This window comes from Gopherus flavomarginatus, chromosome 4 (genome assembly GCF_025201925.1).
Source record: "Gopherus flavomarginatus isolate rGopFla2 chromosome 4, rGopFla2.mat.asm, whole genome shotgun sequence".
In the NCBI taxonomy this organism is placed as follows: Eukaryota; Metazoa; Chordata; order Testudines; family Testudinidae; genus Gopherus; species Gopherus flavomarginatus.
The window spans coordinates 180,825,772-180,847,825 of NC_066620.1; the positions used below are offsets into that span (position 1 = coordinate 180,825,772).

Below are 22,054 nucleotides of genomic sequence, written 5' to 3' on the forward strand. Positions count from 1 at the left end.
GTTCTGGCTTCCCCTGTCTTCCTACGTGAAATAGCTTTGCCTAAACAGGGTTCCCCCCTCCCTTGATTGAAGGACCATCTTTCTCAGCTTGCAAGGGCTCTGTTCCCTAGTGATGGATGCCAAAGATGGGTTTTGTCCTCGCTTTAATTAACTTGTTTTAGGAGGCAGGATGACCTCATGCTGTTCCTCTCTTCCTGTGGGTTGGCCCCCACCTGTAAGTTTTTTATGGAAATCGGCGTTCCATTGTTTCCGATTCCATAATACTTAGAGACAGGTAAGTAGCTGTGACATTTGCTCCTGTCTGAGCAGATTGTACAACCTAATATCAATGAGTATCTGTAATTTCTCACATAATGCTAATACATACAGTTCACAATTCTATTTATCACCAGTGTTTCTTTAGCTTTCACTAAAGACCTTACTCAATATGCTTTTATACTACAGTAATCTTGTATACAATCGGTTGATTCAATTTCATATCACTTGAGGTTCAACCTCCCCGTCTCTGTAAACCAGTAAACCTTTGCAATTAATTCTTCTGAAAAGTAAAACCCAGACCAAACTTCTCTATCCTGCTGGGTGCAGATTTCATGCTGTCCTCTCTCCCACCTGCTAGCATTAGGTTTGCTTCTATCCCTCATCAGCACAATGGGTCTGTTTACTGCCTATACATGATCTGAGGTAAACACACATTCTTATGTTTAGGATAGACCTGTTAAATAACTCTTCCTTATATACCTGGTTCAAACATATTTTAGTTAGTTTTAATTCCAGAATATATTCATAACTCATAACTCATTGAGTACATATGTCATACAAGAATATTAATGATCAGTAAGTTATTAGTTCAAGTGATATCTCAAAACACATATTTTGTAATGAAAGTAAAGAATTCATAAATGTTAAGGCCAAAAAGAACCATTACGGTCATCTAGTATGACCTCTTGCATAACTCAGGCCACAGAATTTAATTTGATTCCTGCATCAAGCCCATAACTTCTGGTTGAGTTAGTTCAGATCTTTCAGAAAGATGTAAAGGGATCACTTCATCCAGTTCTGGGATGGGATACCACAGCTGTTTTAACAGAGCACTATAACAATATGGGACAGGAAGAGGTGGGGAATCTTGTATCCAGAAACACAGGTTATTCACAGAAATCTCTTTGAGATGTAATTAAATGGAGAAACCTGGCTATAAAAAACGAGTTTTCCTTTGTATCTTTCTCAGTAGAGATGTGCTGGAGTTGTTTAGATTTTTTCTGAGCCCAGCAGCCTTATCTTCAGTTGCTATCTGTGCTCATGGTATCCACTAAATGAACTGCAGTAGTCAGAACTATTCATCCTAATCCCAGTCTAATTGAAATATCGTCAGCCTTTTGTTTTAGAGAGGTACATATTAAAGAGATTGCAGTCTCAATTTTCTAAGTCCTACCTGGGCTTTTTGTCTCTTTTTTTTAAATTAATCTCTCCTGATTTGAGGGTTAAGTATAGGGAATCTCTTTCAAACCACTAGAATGTTTCATAACAGCAGAAACCTTTTCAGTACAACCATTACAAGCCCTGACTGATTCCTGCATGGAGCCCTTTCAACAATAAATGACAAAAATCGCCAGCATAATTTATATCTTTAAAACAGCATCGGTTGTAAAATAGACCCATAATTAAATGGATAGGGAGATTGAGATGCTTTTTCAGCCTCAGTGGTCACTTCAGGTCAGAGTCAAGGCACAATGAAGCATTATTAGGGCTCCCATAGTGTACTGATTCTGTCCAGGTTTATTACTTACTGTATTACAGTAGTTTCTAGAGACCCCAGCTGATATCCCCAATGTCTCCTTATGCTAGACACTGTACAGAGACATAATAAGAGATAGCTCTGAAAAACTTACAATCTAAATAGACAAGACACAAAAGATGAGAAAGGAAATTGAGGCACAGAGAGGTGAGATAACTTGCCCAAGGTCACCTGGCAAGCTAGTATCAGAGCCAGAAATAGAATTTAGGTCTGTCTTCTGAGCCCTGGACTACCCTGCCTCTCAGAATCTCCTGTACATAAACAGAGGGTTTGTGTTTTCCTTGCTATCAATATAGAAAATTTCCACAAAGCCTGAATTCCTTTTAAAAAACTACAACAGACACGTCTCTTTGTGTGGTAACTTTCCTCAGAACCAAATCGCTATAAGAGTTAGACAATGCAATGCCTTGAAACAATTCGTGACTTTCATTCTGCTACACTTCACCATCATAAATTTATTTTGTGCATTTATAATATAATTTTAAGTTTATGTGCAGCTGACCCAGGAAAGTTACCATAGCCATGCTGGTTGGGTTTTTTTTTCTTTTTTTCTTTTGTTTTTTACCTCCTTAATTATTCTTTGCAAAGAAATGGATTGATAGAAATATTCTTTGCTGATTTTAGAGAGAAATGCTATTTTATATTCATTTCAATAAAAAAAAGGATTTTTTTCCAGGTCATGTCTGATATCATTTAAAAAAATAACATAGGAAACCTTCATTTGCACATTGAGCTGCTGGCTGCATATTCCTTAGCCCATGAAAAAGTAAAGAACTTCATTATGCAGTTCTGCCAGTCCCTTAATGTTCATTACTGCTGCTTTCCTCCACTGGGGCACAGAATGATCTGAATTAAAATTGCAGAGGCAGTTAACCAAAGAATATTCACTGTGAACTTCACAGACTCTTCATCTGTTTTGTTGTGGTCCTCTCTGTTTACTAAGTTAAAGGCCAAACATACCTTTCTTTCAATTACAGTATAGCCAAACTCTTCCAGCCCTTTCCTGATAACTAGAAGCAGGAGGTAGTCAAATGCACACCGCACTCTGTAGCTGTCAGTCTCAGAAGAAACTGTATTTGGAATAGAAACCTTGCCTTTTGCCCCCTTCCAGCTGCAGAGAAGCAGAGACCACCACAGCAGCAAGAGACTTAATAATGGGGACAAACTCTAGACCAGAAACCCAAAGGAAAATAAATAATTGATTTTAACAACTGAAGGAACAAACAGCAAAATAAACAAAATATAATAACCTACCATTGAAATTATCCTACTTAGCTAATGGGAGAAAAGTGAGAGGATTTCTTAAGGAGGCAGGTTTTAATAGGCTTAGAAAATAAACAAGTATTGCTTTAACATGATGATAGCACTCCCTACAGTGATGAGCTTTCAGTAGCTAGAAAAATCTATTTAACAAATGAGATAAAAATACCAGCACCATGTAAAGTGTTAAGCTCCATTCCACAGTTCCCATTAGCCTTTTTTCACCTTACTTAAATCAGATTTTATTTCCATAACCCTCAAAGAGACTTCTAGCTTCTATGATCTCCCTCTAGCCCCTCCACACCTCTTTGATCTTTTCACAGGATATTCCAGGTGTCTCAAATTTGTGCCCATGTCAACACTGGTTTTGGAGCCTGCTGAACTAACTTGTTTAAATAACAAAAATCTAAGCAAAACAATGTAGAAATTTGAAAGGTAATTATATCACCTTGTAGGATGTCTGCAACGTTAATATGTCTATCCATGCTTCTTTGCTGCTATAGTATTTGTTTGAAAATTTAACGGCAAACAAATAGGATGAAAAGAAAAAGCGGATTAGGTCAGGTGTCTCTTCAAAGCAGATGTGTTTAACTTTATCAAATGTCTGCAGATGGTTATCCTCTGGGGGATATTTCAGCAGCTTCAGTAAGTGGTACCTGTACTTCCTTACCAATGGTAACAGATCAATGGGTAAGAAAGTATAGATTTTCCCAAAAGTTCATAATTGCATATTCTTTGAAACTCAAAATCATGTTTTTAACAGCAGTTTTCATTGGAGCTGTGTATTCTTAAACTCCGGGGCTTGACTCATCCTTGTTATGGCTCACCATGTCTAATTACACTGTGCATGGTGATTTGTTAGAATCTGGAAATGATGAGATTTTCAAAAAAAAACCTACAGGTCATAAAAGCAGCTCTGTATTAAACAGGGCAGATAGATTTCAGATATTCCAAAATATGATTGTTTTTATTTTAGTGATTAATTTTTTTTCTTAAACAGAATAGCTGACTCAGAGTTTCTCCTAAAATGTAAAGAAATCCTGTCCTCCTCTGCTTGCTGATTAAGAGGTTCAGAGGAGAGGCCTCCATGGTGCGCACCTGTTAATCAATTCACAAAATGTCCATTTAGGGCATAATCCCAAATTCATTGAAGTAAAAGGGATGACATCACAGCTTCTCCACATATTTCATTGATTTCAATGGGCTTTGGATCAGGCCCTAACTGAGGCAGTGTCTTCCCGGTCCACGTGCACTGTACAAAGATGAACTCTCTGAAGCAAAAGCTTTTGTACAGTCCTGTTCCAGACTATGGGCACCTTCACTACATATGAGGGTGAGCAGCTAGGTTAGCTGCACATGCGCAAGCAGCATGGCTTTCTGAAATGAGAAAACTCATGCAAAATGTCTTATAGCACACAATGTTCAATGATTCATAACTTGATCATGTCAAAAACAATTTTTACCAGAACTCACAGGCAATTCTCTTCAGTGAGACCTGTTTGATGATGAATTTCATGAGGTTAAGCCAGTCATTGAATTTTTCAGAAAACATAGCAGTAAATTGTTTAATGGAGAAATTATATTTTTTTCACTCTGCCTGTTCTCAAATATGGCTAGACCATTTTTGCTCGAACTTCAAAAACATATATACATAAATAAAGAACAGAGACAAACCTAGAAAACTTTAATCCAGAAAATAGGTGTTTCAAAAAGATATGAGCAACTGAAAAGTAGGGCTTAGAATGGAAACCTTGATGGAACCCTTTGTGCAGTAGTCACTTCCAGTCCAGCTGTATTATTTTCACTGCAGAAAATGTCTATTTTATTACACAGGTATTTGCCAATGATACACTATCGACAGGAAGAGAGTGCATGCCTTTTTACCGTTCATCTCCTGCATGTGGCACTGGTGCTCATAGCATTCTCTTTGGAAATCTATCAGCACTGAAGCCGAGAGAACAGATCAATGGTTTAACCTCTTTCCTTGATGCTTCCACTGTCTATGGCAGCACACCTGCTGTGGAAAACAGACTGAGGAATTTTACAAGCAAAGAAGGCCTCCTTAGAACAAATGTGCAATATTATGACAATGATCGGGAATACCTGCCTTTTGTAGACCAGGTCCCATCTCCCTGTGCACAAGACCCCAACTCAGATGAAGCTGAAAGGATCGAATGCTTTATGGCTGGGGACAGCAGGTCTAGTGAAGTAATCTCATTGACAGCTATGCACACCTTGTGGCTGCGAGAACACAACCGCCTGGCTAAAGCACTGAAAAAACTGAACAGGCATTGGAGCTCGGAAACAGTTTACCAAGAAGCTCGCAAAATTGTTGGTGCTCTACATCAGGTTGGCTGAGTACTTAATTGTCAATTTATTGTTATAGCTCTGCTATGATTTAATTAGGCACAAAACTGAAAAGGGGTTTTCATGAGCTGAATGGCTTTTTGAGGGTCATGTTACCTTCCTTGCTGTCTCTATTTTCAACTTCAGATTTTTGGTGTCAGATTTTCATTCTTTTCTCAAACATTTTGATATTTAGATTTCTTCGTTTGTTCAGATGCCATGCCTCTCTACTGTCATTTTTTCAGGCATCTTTTACTGCCTTTTCTAGTGCATTTCCTCTTTCCTTAGACTTTTCCTTCTATCTGTTTATTCTACTAAGGTACCTTCGCTCTTTCTGGCTCTCTTCTTTATAGTAATTTTGGAAAAGGAAGCAAGTAAAAAGTAGGTAAGTCTCCCACAGTGCACAAAAGTTTGTCTTTCTAATGCAAAATCTACAAACAAATATTCTCCTTCCATAAAAAGACCATAAGCTTCACACTACCAAACTAATGCATAAACCCCTAGGGCATAGACTTTGAGCCCTAAAATTTGAGAAGGAGAAATCAATATGGAAAATAACAAAACAGACAGGAAAGTAAAGATACAGAGTTTTATATTAAATCAATGAGTAGAAGTCTTCTTAACTAAACTGAAATTCTAACATCCACCAGGGTTTCACTTTCAGGAATTATAATCTTCTACATTAAGATACTCTTATGAGATATTTTGTTTTCATTTTACTTTCAAATATAACATCTCTCCCAACCATTCAACTGTGGTTTGAAAAATCTATCCTTAGATTACAGAGTGTATTTATTGATTCACAGACAAGTAGAGCAAATATTTCATCCAGGTATCCAAATCAAGTAAAAACTCTTACATTACCAATTCACTCTAAACTATGAATTTGAACATGAAAATTATATTTAGGTCATAAAAATAACTTTTCTTTAGCAGTTTTACAGTGAGGAAAATGGTTATTTCTCCTTGTTCACACTGATCCAGTCTCTGTTATAATCCATGGCACTGGATCTGAAATATCAGATTTGGAACACTTTGGAAACAACAGGCCTTTCACACAGTCTCTAATTGCTAGCAGCTGAAATATTTGTGACACCAGATTGTGGATTTTTCTGAAGAGTAATAAGGAGAAAAACACACTTTAATGTCATGTCAAAATATTGCTCTCCTTCCACCTGAACTCTGTTTGCAGTAAACAGAGAATGAGTCCTTCAGGAAACCATGTGCATTTGATGTGAGACTACTGGTTGCACAAAGAAAGAATACACAGAGAAAAATAACTCATTTTATTTGGAATCAGTATGTAATCTGTCTATTTTAGATAGTCAGGCCATTAGCCTCTCTTCCAGCTCTCCCAAGTCAATTCCTTTATCTGAAGTGTGTGTTTTGTTTTAAAATCATTGTATTAACAAGCTCAGACTGGTTCTTGGTACCAGTTAGAAGAAAAGAGCAAATGAGAAATCCCAAAACTAGGCTTCTGTGCACGCTTATGTTAGTGAGTAGGAATATGAAACATCATGCCCTTAAACAAAATAGTTTGCACAAAGGCATTATTCTGTATGACTCTGGGCTACTTATCTCTACCAGTATCACAAACTAATGAGATCAGCCTGTGGCATATGAGTAATATATTTGAGCTGATCTAGCCCCTCTAAGGACACTCATTCAGTGGATATAATTGCAGTAGCTTTATTAGAGTGTTATAATAACTAGAGCACAGGCAAAAGCTATGGCTGGAGTTGTTTAAAGCTTCCATTCCAGGATTCTATATTCAGTTGCTCTAACTTTCTAAGATTTTCATCTTTTTGGCTGAATATGTCCAGGTCTAGTGTCTCCCTGAGAGTGCATATTTATGGAGACCTTGAACAAAACTAGTTTTTCCTTTTTAAAAAAGGAATAAGATTTTTTTAAAGCACTATTTCCATTAGATATTTTTTCAGTGTTGCTTTTTAAATAGCTCTACTGACAAGCAAATAGAAGTAGAAACTTGACATTAATACAGCCCTTGGAAGGGAGACGTGCCTTTCAAGGTTCTAGGAGTTTGCTTTGGTTTATTTATGGAGATTTGGAAAACATGTTTCACACAAGTGCAGTAGTTTGTTTAAACCACAGCAATACTTCAACTCTTTCATAATATTCTAAATGATGAGGACTGTGCTGTGTCCATGTTGTAGTAAAATGTAGTGGGCCCTGGATGATTCAGTGTTCAACCAAGTTCATGCTCAGTGATGGAAGCAAGACAGAATAATTTCAATGTTGTGATACATGTGCCAAGATTTGTTTTCGGGGTGTTTAGACAACATGTCTTTTTTTTCCACACTTGATCACAAACATCAGTGTAACTCTCCTGACTTGAGTGGGGTTACTTCTCATTTGTTCTGGTGCAAAAATGAGAGGAAAATCAGGGCTACTGTCTAGGGAAACAGTGAAAGTACAATTTTTTGTTCCATTAAAGTAATTAAAATTCTAGGAAATTTCATGTAGTTAAAAAAAATGAAGAGAATGTTAAGGTTGAAAAGTTAAGTACTCAAATGCCAGTAAATGGTAGTAGCCACCTGTAGACGTGTGGACTTACCCCTGTGGCACCTCCTGCTGGTGACTTCCAGGAATTAGCTCAAATTCCAGCCCGGAACACCCTCTGCAGGCCAGCGATCCACCTGTCCACTGCTGGCCCCCATGTCCCTCCCTGGACCCCGGTGCCACTTTAACTGGGTCTCCCCCCTCCCAGGGGAACCCTCACCCCACTATCCCCTCTTTGCCTCAGTCTACTGCCAGTCTCTGCTTAGCCCCCATGCCCTGGGGCAGACTGCAGCATATCAGCCGATCATCACAGGCAACAAGGTGTTTGGACTGGCTGCCTTTACCCACCCTCCGGCTGCCCATCTGCAAGCCCAGTACCTCGGAGGCCTAGAACCAGCTCTGCAGCCTGGGGAGTTGCTGGCCTAGGGCTTCCCAGCTCCTAAGGCCTTTCCCCAGCCCTGCCTTCCTCTAGGTCCCCCACAGGTGAGTTCCCAAGCAGCCAGGCCTGTCTCCCTCCCCAGTCAGAGAGAGACTGCTTGCCCTTGGCTTCCCTGGCCTTCTTATTAGGCCCTATGGCTCAGTTTGGGGCGTGGCCCCAGCTGCAGCCACTTCCCCAATCAGCCCAGCCTAAAGGCTGCTTTCTTCAGCCCCAGCCCCTTCCCAGGGCTGTTTTTAACCCCTTCAGGGCAGGAGCAGGGATCCACCCTGCTAAACCACCTTAACTCTGCTCTGATATATCGCGATCATTTTTAAACTAAGGATTTAATTTAATGAATTTAGATCACACACAGGAATAAAAACATATTTTTACATTTGGGTTACTAGATAGCAACTCTAACATGTGATTCCGGCTTTCTCTGCAGTTGAAAAATAAGTAACTCCCTTCCTCATTCATATAGATGTAAAGCATTTCTTGAAGCCAGTGGCAAGGCTGTACTACAGGCCAAAAGAACCTTCCCCTCAACCTCCCAAACCAGCTGTAAATTTCTTTGTGGGGTGGTAAACGCCAACAGCAGAACCCAGCACTAAGCTTGGCAAATAACTATCTTCCTATTTTGCTGAAAAGATCATGCATTTTCTTGAAGGCTTCTCAAACAGCATGGGTCCGCTCCTCCTATACCAGCCAAAAACAACCCACTTGTACTGAATACTATACCCTAACGCATTCACACCAAGGACTAAACTAAAGTTCCACAGGCAGCCTTAAATTTGTCCTTTCCTTAATTGTGAGCCCTTCGTTTTGCAACCTTAATATTCTCTTAACGGATGGGCTGGAGAGTACCAGCATGGGTCTCAAGCTGGCCAAAGACGAGGAGGTTACAGTAATCAGCACAGATGCTCACCAAGCCATGAACTCGCATTTTAGCACTCGGACAGAAAGGAAGGATTGAGTTTGTTAAAATGGTTGGAGAAAGAACTGGCAAGATTTGGGGACAAGTGGTAAGAGTATGTGTGAAAAAGGTAAGTCAATTCCTTCTAAAGAGCTCTGTGCCTCTATATTCATGTCCAGAAAGCATGCTGATTTTGATACAGAACTGAATGTCTAGAGATCTGGAATTTACTTATTGTAGGTTCTGCTGGAGATAAGTTATGTGTGATTTTGGGCAAATCATTTAATCTGTGCCTCAATTTTTGCCACTTTAAAATGGGAATGATAATACTTCCCTATCTCACAGATATGTTTGGAGGATACATTCATTAATGGGTCATGCTTTACATTAAGGTTCCATTTATAAATTGTTTGTAAAGGGTTAGCAAATATTTAGTAGATGTTATAAATATGTAATAGATGTGCTATAGAATTTGAGAGTATTATACATTATAGCTGTTGTTACTATGGTTGGTTGTTACTGTGTAAATATGGTTTGTTCCTAAAGTGACCTTTCACAAATTCAGCAGATTCTACTTACCTGCCTCACAGCCATTTCTATAATTGTAAGGAATTCATGCAGCCTGAGCAATGCTTGTAATTTATCCTGTTTGTAAGGAACTCATGCAGCCTATGCAGGGCTTGCAATTAAATTATAATACCTTACTCCTTATTGGTCTTTTCCCACCAGAGGCCACCCATGCCAACTATAGTTTATAAGAAGTTAGTGAGTACCAGTCTTTGCTCAGTGCAATGGCTGTCTGTTTCCTTACCCACTAGGGGCTGCGTTGTGTTCTCAGAATAAAGCCTGGTGCTGCGTCACCTGGATCTGAATCTGTTCTGAATCTCATTCTGTGACAATAATAGGCACTATTCTTGGTAGGCAAGTAATTTCTGTTTCAGCCTTATTTTTGTCCTTCTTTTGAATAGTCAAATTCGTTTCACATCTGCTTTGTAAGGTGATCGTTGTTTATTCTTCCCTAGCTGGACTGAATGTCTCTAAGGCGCAATAACAGTCCATTTCTTCCTGCAATGGCAATCTGAATGGGAGTGCTCTTTTTGCGTTTGCACTCAGGATACTGCCTAAAGCCTTGTTGCAAGCCAGACTCTAAGGGCAATGTACTGAATCTGAGGAGCAAGAAAAATGAAAGTGCACCTGCAGTTAGAAATATACTGTTTAAACAGAAATTTATATAAAATTCTTTGAGCTCACGAATTGAAGATGTATATCCCATTTCCCATGCAGAGACCAACTTAAAGCTCCAGGAAAGAATCTACATTTTAAACAGAACGACAGATTATTTTATTTTTTAGTGTTAGCAGTAAGACTTTGTATTGCACATTCTTGGGAAAACATGACTTCTGGGGAATTGTGATATAGTAAAATATGGACTATCCTTGCAATGGAAAATCTTTCACACGAAGTATGTACACAAAGGAAGCACCAAAGAAAAAAATAGGTATTTAGAAATTTTGTCACCCTTTTTAACACACTCCAAAGCGGAGGCCAGCATCTTTAGCTAGGTTTTCTGAATATTAACGTGCTCCAGAATAGTATGGAAGATGTAGTATGTTAATGTTAATACTCAGTCTGTATTCAGACAAAACCATAAATTAAACCCTCTGAGCCACAGGTGCCATTCTTCTGGGTGGGTGCCCCACCCCCACTCTATCTGAGATCCCGCCCCCACTTTGCTTCTCCCCCCAGTGTCCCTCCCTCGTTCCACCTCTTTCTGCCCCTGCTCCGTCCCTTCTCCCAGTGACTTCTGCCCACCGCCAAACAGTTGATCAGTGGGGGCTGCCAAACAGCTGATTGGCAGGGCACACTGGACAGCTGATCGGCTGGTGGATGCTGAGCACCCACTATTTTTTTCTGTGGGTGCTGCAGCCCTGGAGCACCTACAGAGTCAGCACCTATGCTCTGAGCAGTTGTGTATCGGAGGGCCACTAGCAACTTTTGGAAGCCTCTTGTTAGAAATCTGTCCCTTGAATTAAATTAGCTTATGAATTGCCATGCTGGCTCACACTAATGGTCCATTTAATCCAATATTTTGCTTCCAATGGGACCAGTAGCAGATACTATTGAGGCTGCTCTGCAAGTATATGAACCCATGATTCATGTACCTGCTCACCAGATGTGATATACAGTTATGTAGGGAGCCCATTGTGAAAATTTTGTTCTGTCACTTATGTAGAAGAGGCTGAATATATAAGGAATACTGTATTAAAAACACTATGATGATTATTGCATGACAAATATGAAAAGAAACACGTCTTTAAAATCACTCACTCTGATTAGCTGGCACACTTTCCTTCTGTGTCTCATACACTGCTTTGCATATCAAATGCACAGAAAAATCATTTTGAATCTCTGCAGAGTGCTTAGACTTCTTTTTTAAACTTCAGCAAGAGTGTGTCTTTCAATAAATTTTATTGTTTCTCAACACTTTTCTCAAGACAAGTCCAAGTTAATTAGATTGTGAGCCTGCTCCAAGGTTTATATATCAGAGCTTCTGATATGCAGTTCTTGTAGTTTTATATCAGCTTCCAGAATTTTTTTCTCCAGAATCCTCCTCAGTTTCCCTTTGATTTTCTGTAAAACACTTTTGCCTGGCACAGCACCACTACCCCTCAAACCCAAACCCTACCAAACCCCTGAATCTGCCAGCACAGGATTCCTTTGCATTGTTAGCCTTAACATTGGAATGACCTTATGCAAAATTGGAGCCCCTGTCTTCAGCAGTGCATGGAGAACCTGAATGTGAAATGTCCTCCTCCTTCAGTCCCACTGGTGGAGGTGGAGATCTGGCTTTTGGTTGCCTCCCGATTGGACCTACCGTTGGAATGGGAGAGCAAAGGCAGTTCATGAATTGTTATGTCTGTATGGCAGAGATTCCCAATGTGCTCGTGCCTGGAATTGACTTATCACATTTACATCATTGTTCTGTGTTACTTTGGCCAGTTTGGGTTGCCTGATAATGAAACAAAGTGCTCACTTTCCTTTCTCCCTGCTTTGCTCTGGTCTTAGAGATGTATTATCTCCTCAGTATCTCCAACCTCTGCTTATCTCAGAAGGGAGGGTCCAAACTTGAGAAGTCCGTACTCCAGCCCTATATATGATAGCACAATATGCTACTACTAGGCCACAAAGCTGACTTGAAACCTACAGTTACAACTGGAGCTAACAGTACCTGTGTGTGTGATAAGTGTTGGCAAATGTAAAAATTTTAAATGACAACCACACTACTAATTTCCTGCAATTAAAAAAAAATTATTTGACAGACAGTATGCAAGGAAAATCTAATCTAATCAAGCACCTGTGCAGTCTTGAGAGAGCATCTTTCTTATATGAATATAACTAATTTAGAAACGTGCATAAGTGGAAGCTGAAAAAGAATGAGCAACAGCTGCCCATACTGCTCTGTGTCGAGTGACTGTTGGCAAATATGCAGTGTCATAGCTTGTAGAGTTCATTGGAGCTTGCTTTTCTGTGTGACATACCAAAGATAATGAAACCTAATATCTGATGAGACGATGTTATCCCTGTTTGATTTTCAATATGCATTATATCAAGCTTCTAATGTATTTGTCTGGTCAATTTACTGCATATTCTATCAAACTTAAAATCTATTTTGAAAAAAGAACAGGAGTACTTGTGGCACCTTAGAGACTAACAAATTTATTTCAGCATGACCTTTCGTGAGCTACAGCTCACTTCTTCGGATGCATAGAATGGAACACACAGACAGGAGATATTTATACATACAGAGAACATGAAAAGGTGGAAGTATGCATATCAACAGGAAGAGTCTAATCAATTGAGATGAGCTATCATCAGCAGGAGAAAAAAAACTTTTGAAGTGATAATTAAGATGACCCATAGAAGGTGTGAGGAGAACTTAACATAGGGAAATAGATTCAATTAGTGTAATGACCCAACCATTCCCAGTCTCTGTTTAAGCCTGAGTTAATTGTATCTAATTTGCATATTAATTCGAGTTCAGCAGTCTCTCTTTGGAGTCTCTTTTTGAAGTTTTTTTGTTGCAAAATTACCACCTTCAAGTCTCTTACTGAGTGGTTAGAGAGGCTGAAGTGTTCTTCCACTGGTTTTTGGATGTTATGATCCCTGATGTCAGATTTGTGTCCATTTATTCTTTTACATAGAGACTGTCCGGTTTGGCCAATGTACATTGCAGAGGGGCATTGCTGGCACATGATGGCATATATCACTTTGATAGATGTGCAGGTGAACGCGTCCCTGATGGCATGGCTGATGTGATTAGGTCCTATCATGGTGTCACTTGAATAGATATGTGGACAGAACTGGCATCGGGCTTTGTTGCAAGGATAGGTTCCTGGGTTAGTGTTTATGTTGTATGGTGTGCGGTTGCTGGTGAGTATTTGCTTCAGGTTGGGAGGCTGTCTATAAGCGAGGACTGGCCTGTCTCCCAAGATCTGTGAGAATGAGGGATCATCTTTAAGGATAGGTTGTAGATCTTTGATGATGAGCTGAAGAGGTTTTAGTTGGGGGCTGTAGGTGATGGCTAGTGGCGTTCTGTTATTTTCTTTGTTAGTCTCTAAGGTGCCACAAGTACTCCTGTTCTTCTTGGGGATACAGACTAACACAGCTGCTACTCTGAAACCAATCTATTTTGAGTTCACTATACTTCGTATTCATCCCATTATGCTTTAATAAATTCAAATGTAATCTTTAATCTGTAATGCAGTTTCATTTTATTCAGTGCAATATACCATTTTTTTCGGAGGGAGAGGTCAGTATTACTAATAAGCTTTTTTATATGCTTCAGCAATTCTATTACATTATAAAAGCACTTGATAGGAGATGTTTATCAACATTTCTGTTATACAAACTGATTTGTGGGGGTCTTTAAATTGGCTACAATTTTATATCAAATGTCTATCAAAGGATTCTGGGGGTAACCATTTAAACATGTGACTGAAAACAAAATCTGTTCATGGTTTATGCTGGTTTAGTTTAAAGGCTCAGTAGTTTATGCTGTCCCAATCCAATTTTTAGGATTTAAATCAATGCTGGGGATATGGGAGTTCTCAAGCTCACTGAAGTCCAAGGGAGCTATTATAGACATCATTGGTAATCTGTCCATGCCAGGCTTTGATCTAGTGGTTGCACCAATAGATTTGGGAGCCTGGATTGCTGGGTCCTATTCCTAGCCCTACCACTGACTCTCTGTATGACCTTGGGCAAGTGATTTAAGTTCTTTTTCCCCATCTGCAAAATGAAGACAAAGTACTTACGTACCTCACAAGGTTGTTGAAAGTGTTAATTAATTAATGCTATAAATGCTTAGAGATCACTGAATGGAAATGCACTATACTAGTGGGAAGCATTATTATACTATGTAAATATTAACTGAGATTTTTTTTCTTTCTTTTAGATTATTACTCTAAGAGACTATGTTCCAAAAATCATTGGCCCAGAGGCTTTTAATCAGTATCTTGGTCTGTATAAAGGCTATGATCACAGAATAAATCCCACAGCTTCAAATGTATTTTCTACAGCTGCTTTTCGATTTGGTCATGCAACAATACACCCAATAATAAGGAGACTTAATGCTCAGTATCAAGATGACCCAGACCTCCCAAGCCTTCAAATGCATGAAGTTTTTTTTAGTCCCTGGAGACTCATTAAAGAAGGTATGTTTTTATGTGGACTACATCTTTTCACATTTTTTCATCATTTTTTCAAACCTCTTCCTAATTGCATTTCAGAATCTTATAAAATCAAGAATATTCATTTAATTGCATCATTGGTTCAGGTTGGTGAACAGTGCCCAAAGAATTAATGTCAACTAGAACAATATATTTTTGTTAACTAGTCTTTTGAAACACACAAACACCGTTCACTAGAAACATCTCATTCGTCTAATCAGTCTGTTAGCAATGTTTCCGCTGTCTTAAGAAACAGACAGTGCCTCTTAACTGCATTATTATTTTCTTTTCAAAATGGAGCACATCATTGTTTTGTTTGAATTTAAAGACATTTAGGGTGAATACTTTAAAAAATGGAAAGGGAAAAGTGCATGCAGAAATATTAAGAAAACTTATAATGATTTTGTTTTCACTTGTACTTTGACACTGCATTGGTTTTATGTTTTAAAGGAGGTTTGGACCCATTACTAAGAGGTATTCTAGCAAAGTCAGCAAAACTACTGATGCAGGATCAAATGATGAATGAAGAATTAACAGAAAGACTCGTTGTATTGTCGAATAACGGGTCATTGGACTTAGCATCATTAGATTTACAGCGTGGACGTGATCATGGACTTCCAGGTCTACTAATTTTTTCTAGATTTTCAATGCTAATGATTGAGTCATCACTACTTGTATTTGAATCATACTGGAAATTTACCAACATGGTTATTAAGTGAAAGCTATGTCTAGTTAAACAGATATGTTACCACAGTCTCTTTTAGGAATACACAACAAGAGTAATAAGTATCTATAATGAAGACAAAATATTCAGTAGCAAAAGACATGAAAACAACTTCCTTAGTTTGAAAGGGACAAACCATAATCTGGAGTGGCTTTTTAGTAACTATGACTTTTATTAGAATTGGTCAACATTTTTCAAATCTCAAAATTTTAAATTTTATTTTAAAAAGTCACAACAATTGTTATAATTTTCCCCTATGCTTTTCAATGAGCTCTACCTATTAGGTTTTTCTAAAAAATAAAGGACAACCATAAACCTTCAGTTTAAATTATTTTTATTTTAGCTTAAGGAGAACAATATGGAGAAAGAAAAGTCATCTCTATGGGTTGGGCTACACTGCAGGTGCAGAATGTAATTTCGACTTCTGGTTGACATACAAGCACTAGTTTTGATTCTGCTAGTGCACTAAAAATAGCAGTGTGGCCACGGCAGCATGGGCAGCAACCTGAGCTAGCCACTTGAGTACTGTCCCATCCGATATCCTATGTATGTACTTGGGTTGCTAGCATAAGCTGCTGCCCATGCTGCCACAGCTGCATTGCTATTTTTACCATCCAAGATCAAAGCTAGAGCATATATAAGTGAGCTGGGCATTACATCACTAAGGACAGTGCAGATACCCAAAAGGAAATGCATAGTGTGTGTATGTGTCTCTTCTGTCTCTGCAGACAGGCATAGCTCAGAAATGGAGAAGTGCAGTGCACAGAAAATGAAGGCATTGAAGTGTCTAATGCTCAGTGACTGAAGCAGACATGGGGCAGTCCACAGTCATGATCAAGTAGTGTCTGGGTGGTCTAGTAGCCAGGAGGGAAATCAGTATTAGAACTACTCCCAAGCAGTGGTCGGCATTCTTTCAGGGGGGTCGGTAGCTGGGGGATCCAAACCAAGGGACGAGGTGGCAAGGCAGTTTAGGCAACAACCAGCAGACGATGGCCTGATGCTCAGACAGTTTCCTGTTCCTGTTGGGATCTTTATATAGTCCAGGTATACCATGGGAATGCTGTCTATCCTGCCAATTGGGAGTTTGGGGTGTGGCTGCTGGAGCTGTAGACAGTTAGCAAAGGCTGCTGGTCAGGTCTGGTGATTCATCATTACCACTGTAGTGTGGAGGCTACAGATGCCATCTAAGGACCTCAATGGGCCTCGTTTTGATTCTGGTTTCCTGACATCACAGTTAATATGCTACTAATGCCCTTCCTGAGAAGTATCATTAGATGCCATTGATTCACCAAAATGGTTTTAATAGTTTAGTTCTTCCAGACAGAGGAAGAGAAAATGTCATTTTGATATTATGAAGCAATTCTCATCCTCTTTCATTTTCCCTTGTTCTGGTATCAGCATGTCACGCTATAACCTCTGCTGCTTGCACTGACGTGACCCTGTGTGTGTGTCTGAAATTTGTTCTTCATTCACTCATTTCATTAATTGTAAGAGGCAACTTTGCAGCTGCAGGCAATATAGTAAGACTTTTACTGAGCAGTTATTTTGAAGTCTATGTTTCTTTCTCCCTTTCTTTAATTAAAAATTAGATTCAAGGTACAAATGAATGAATTAAAACTTTTCATTCTAAGTTGCACTAGCCACAAACGTTTGAATTTTCCTTTTGCTCTATGATCAAGTCTTCAGAATTTTTAGAAATGGAAATGTTATTTTATACCTAGTTTACCTTCATTAACATAATGTAGCTTCAATATAGCTAAAAGGCCAGATCTTGCTAGCCTTACTCACACTGAGTAGTACCTCACTCTGTGAATATGCCCATTGATTTCAACCAATTCTACTAGGTCTGTTTTCAGAGGGAGATGCTAGTTGGTGTGAGTAAGGGTATCAGAATCTGGCTCCTATAAATGAGTTAGTTTTGGGTGCTATGTTACACTGTCAGATTTCAAGGCTAATCGCTCTCTAAACTTAATATCCTTAGGTTACAATGACTGGCGAGAATTCTGCGGTTTACCAAGACTGGAAACTCAAATTGACCTGAACACAGTAATAGCTAATAGGAAGGTAGCTGAAAAAATCATGGAATTGTACAGCAATCCAAACAATATTGATGTTTGGCTTGGTGGCCTAGCAGAAAACTTCCTCCCAGGTGCTAGAACTGGCCCACTGTTTGCATGTATAATTGGAAAGCAAATGAAAGCTCTGAGGGAAGGTGACCGGTAAGTGTATTTATATTGTTTTATTTGTAGATAGCACCTCAAAGGGTGTTGGGCACTTCACAAATATGAGAAGACAGGTCCCTGGCTCTTATAAAAACATTATGACAAAGGAGAGAGGAAAGAGGAAAATGTACATGCATTTTTAACTTATAAATCCCCACCCCACTGCCACTTTTTATTGTTCCTTAATCCCTTGTTTACCAATTTCTCTTTTTTTTTTCCTGAACCTTCTCTCCATTATTCCTTTTGTTTGTATGTGGGCATGATTCCTACCAGCAAGGAGACCACTCCTATGGCACATTGTGAATGAACAGCAATCTCATGCTGCTGTTCAGCAGGCTGATTCCTCCTGCACAGCCCCTGTAGGAGACTTAAGTGGTACAAATCTTGTGCAAGTGTGAAACTTCATGCTTGGAAAACAGAGTTTTACCTGTATAAGAACTGCAGGCTCAGATTCTGAATGAACACAAGATTCAGTCATAGTAACAAAAACAGTCCATATTTTATGGATTTTAAAATCTACTGGATTTTTTTAATAAACAGATGCAACTTGTGGACATGAGGAATGTGAAAAAGAGTCCATATGATCAAATACAGCTGGATTCACTCCTGCCTTAAGGAACTAGTCCTGATTCATCTGAGGAGACCCCTTTTATATTACTTATTAGATCTTTAGGACCAGAGTTTCATTTAGATTAATTCTCTTTTCATACCTACATTAAAGCCCCTTTATATTGCCAGAGTGATGTGACATCTCTGTGAAGTACATAAAAATCTAGCTTATCGGCTTTAAATGTGGACTTTTAAAAATCTTAATGAACTCAAAGAATGTAACGCAAAGAATGAAACGTTGTTAAATGCTGTGCCATTTTTATGATCATGACAAACAGTTCACACAGACTTGTTTTAAATACCATTTCAAGTCTTCTGGATCGTTTACAATTTTAGTAGCATTAAATAACTGTATGAGAATGTTAGATATGATGTTTTTTATTGTCCCTTATTTTGAGTATATGAAACATATCTGAGTTTAAATAACAACATATATGCTTAATTCTGCCATCTTTCTGACCTTTCCCCCCTTAAGTTGGCTTCTTTAACAATTTAGCCTCTTAAAATAGCAATCAAACGCAGTGGTGGTTTGGCTGCTAATAATAAAAACACTCACTTCCTTCCATTAAGTTTGACAAACCCTTGGACTATAGAGACAGGGCATAGTTTTGACCAGGTGGGACTTAGAGTGAATGTTGGTAAGACCGAGGCAATGATAACTGAGCAGGTGGGCTCACCATAAAGGAGATTACAGGCAGAGAGCTTAGAAGAATGAAATAATTTAAGTGCCTAGGTTCAGTGGTTGCTGACAAAGGTCCTCCTGAGCGTAGTCTGAAGAAGAGAAAAGTGAGAGGGGACATAACCATCTTCAAGTAAGTAAAATATTATTATAAAGAGAAGGGTGATAAATTGTTCTCCATAACCACTGAGGGGAGGACAAGAAGTAACAGGCTTAAATTGCAGCAAGAGAGATTTAGGCTAGACATTAGGAAAAGCTTCCTAACTGTAAGGGTAGTTACGCACTAGAACAAATTACCAAGGGAGATTTTGGAATCTCTGTCATTTATCTCCATCATTAGAGGTTTTTAAGAACTGGTTAGACAAACACATGTCAGAGATGGTCTAGATCAGTGGTTCTCAAAGCCGGTCAGCTGCTTGTTCAGGGAAAGCCCCTGGCGGACCAGGCCAGTTTGTTTAACTGCCTATTTTTTATAGTGTAGACATACCATAAAACTGTAATTTGACCCATCCTAATGTATGAAACCGAGATTTGACCAGACACAGGAAAGGAAATTATGCTCTCCACCATGGAAATAAAGATGTTGAGATGGTCAAATGATAGGACACTCTGTGATAGAAAATGAAAGGAGGTTGTGAGGGACCTAATGCCCCAGGTGAAGACAAATATAGGGAAGTTAGGCTATGTTGGTGTAGACACATCCAGTGGAGACCTGAAAGCAACACTGGTAGGGTGGCCCTCGAGGTGATCATGGACAACCAATAGAAAGGCCAAAGATTCCTCCATGGATCAAATATCAGTGGACCTTAGTGAAACTGTGCAACAGCAAGGTGTACTATCATGAGTTTTGGAAGAAGACTATAAAATTTGTTGACCCTGAATAGGGAAGCATCAAGAAGGAGGAAGAAAAAGATTGTGTAGGCAGGCTATGATAACAAGTTGATTGATAAATACTGATGAAACATGTAATGTTTTGTTTTGGTTGTCACCCCTCTAGGGGAGTGAAAGGAAAATTCAATATTTTTTCATTTAGTGACTTTGGTTTAGTAATACAATGCTTAGGTAACCTGATGATTCATATATTAATTGAGATACCAGTTAACAAGGAGTTCAAGATATCAGTTCCCAGATATTGATTTAAGATGATAAATCAGAATTGAGCAAGATTTCTGACTGGTTGAACTCTATCCTGGTAGGATCAGAATCTCTCAGCTACATGACTAACATTGAAATTATTCCCTTTTGAATTGGCCAAATCAAGTCCACACTTTAACTCCAATAGAGTCGTTAGGAAAAAATTGTTTCTTCTCCATCTGGAGTTACTCCTTTATCCCTTGCCTTTTCTTATTCAGATGCTTCACTCTGTGTTGGGATTCAGAAAGAGACAAAAATTCTGCAGCTGATCTTTTGGCTGTCTGGTTGTAGACTATACTGTGGCTTGTCGTGTCTGAATTGATTGTTACCCCTAAGATGAACATTTCCCTCTCAAACTAATTTATATATAGTTGGTGACATGTCCTGTAACATATGTTTAACAAATTCTGTATTGTGGAGACATGTAAGTTACAAATGCATAGTCTGACTATGAGGTACAAGCAATTTACCTTCAAATTTATCTTCTAAGATTTTACTTTTATATTTATTATGTTTAATTAATGAAAAGCAATAACTGATTACCAGGTCTGCATATATGAATAGTGATCATCCTTCTGCTGAAAATATCTCCATTCTTTATGGCTCGGAGGGTATCTGATTTCCTGGTGGGAGGAGATTGATTGTGAAGAAGGGAAGATTTCAAGAGCAGTGTCAAATTGTTCTTCCCCACTCAACCTTCTGAACACACTCGCACCCACCCCACCCTCCAGTACATTATTCTAATGGATAACTTCCTCTCCTAATGTCAGAACCAGCTCTTTTACATTCCCCTCCCCACCCCTTTTACAAGATGATTTCATTCTCTTGATTTTGCTAATTTTAAGGGATGGTTCTTAAGGTGCCCCATCAGGGAAAAAGGGTTAGACCTTGGTCCTGCCAAGTGCTGAGCACTCCTGTAAGATACTAAGTATGCTCAACTCCCACTGACTTCCATAGGAGCTGGGGATGTTTAGCATGTTGCAGGAGAACTGAGCACTTTGCAGGATTGAACCCATAACAAATTTTACATTGAACACATAGATCTTCAATCAATGTAGTTGTTGTTGTATTGCCGTTAGTATAGTGCATATTCCTTAACTGTGTTTTGATTAAATGCTTATTTTTTGTCTCATAATAATAGTGCACTCTGCAAACAGAAATAATTAACACCTGGAATGTAATATTTTTAACAAGCACCTACCAATCTTTGCAGATTTTGGTGGGAAAACAGTCATGTTTTCACAGAAACACAAAGGCATGAACTAAGAAAACATTCTTTGTCCCGCATAATCTGCGATAACACAGGCCTCTCAGAAGTGCCACCTGAAGCCTTTCAATTTGGGAAGTTTCCTCAAGACTTTGAGTCATGTGACAATATACCAGGAATAAATTTAGAAGTGTGGCAGGAAAGCAATCAGCAAGGTAATCTGAGAATTAAGTATCTTTGTTAAATAAGTTGGAAGAATGGTCCAGTCGCTAGAGAGTTGCCCAGAACTTGGGAGACATGAGTTCAAGTGCCTGCTTTAACACAGATGTCCTGTGACGTTAGGTAAATCACTTGATCTCACTATACCTCAGTTCCCCATTTCTAAAATAATAGTACTTCCGTACTACACTGGATGTTTTGAAATGAGGCACTGCAGTAATAAGGGCCACATAAGTACCACAGATAGGTAATAATTGTTCAGTACTCACTATTAAAAAG

The 22,054-nt window shown here is 38.9% G+C and overlaps 1 protein-coding gene across 1 annotated transcript in view; it reads left to right on the forward strand.

Annotated features, from left to right (window-relative positions):
* The window catches only part of TPO (thyroid peroxidase), a 69,740-nt gene that overhangs the window by 29,959 nt on the left and 17,727 nt on the right, over nt 1–22,054 (forward strand). The window contains exons 8-12 of the mRNA XM_050950734.1: nt 4,889–5,404; nt 14,708–14,966; nt 15,432–15,602; nt 17,687–17,924; nt 21,563–21,771. Of these exons, the coding sequence (XP_050806691.1) occupies nt 4,889–5,404; nt 14,708–14,966; nt 15,432–15,602; nt 17,687–17,924; nt 21,563–21,771 (1,393 nt within the window). The remainder of the gene's footprint in view (nt 1–4,888; nt 5,405–14,707; nt 14,967–15,431; nt 15,603–17,686; nt 17,925–21,562; nt 21,772–22,054) is intronic.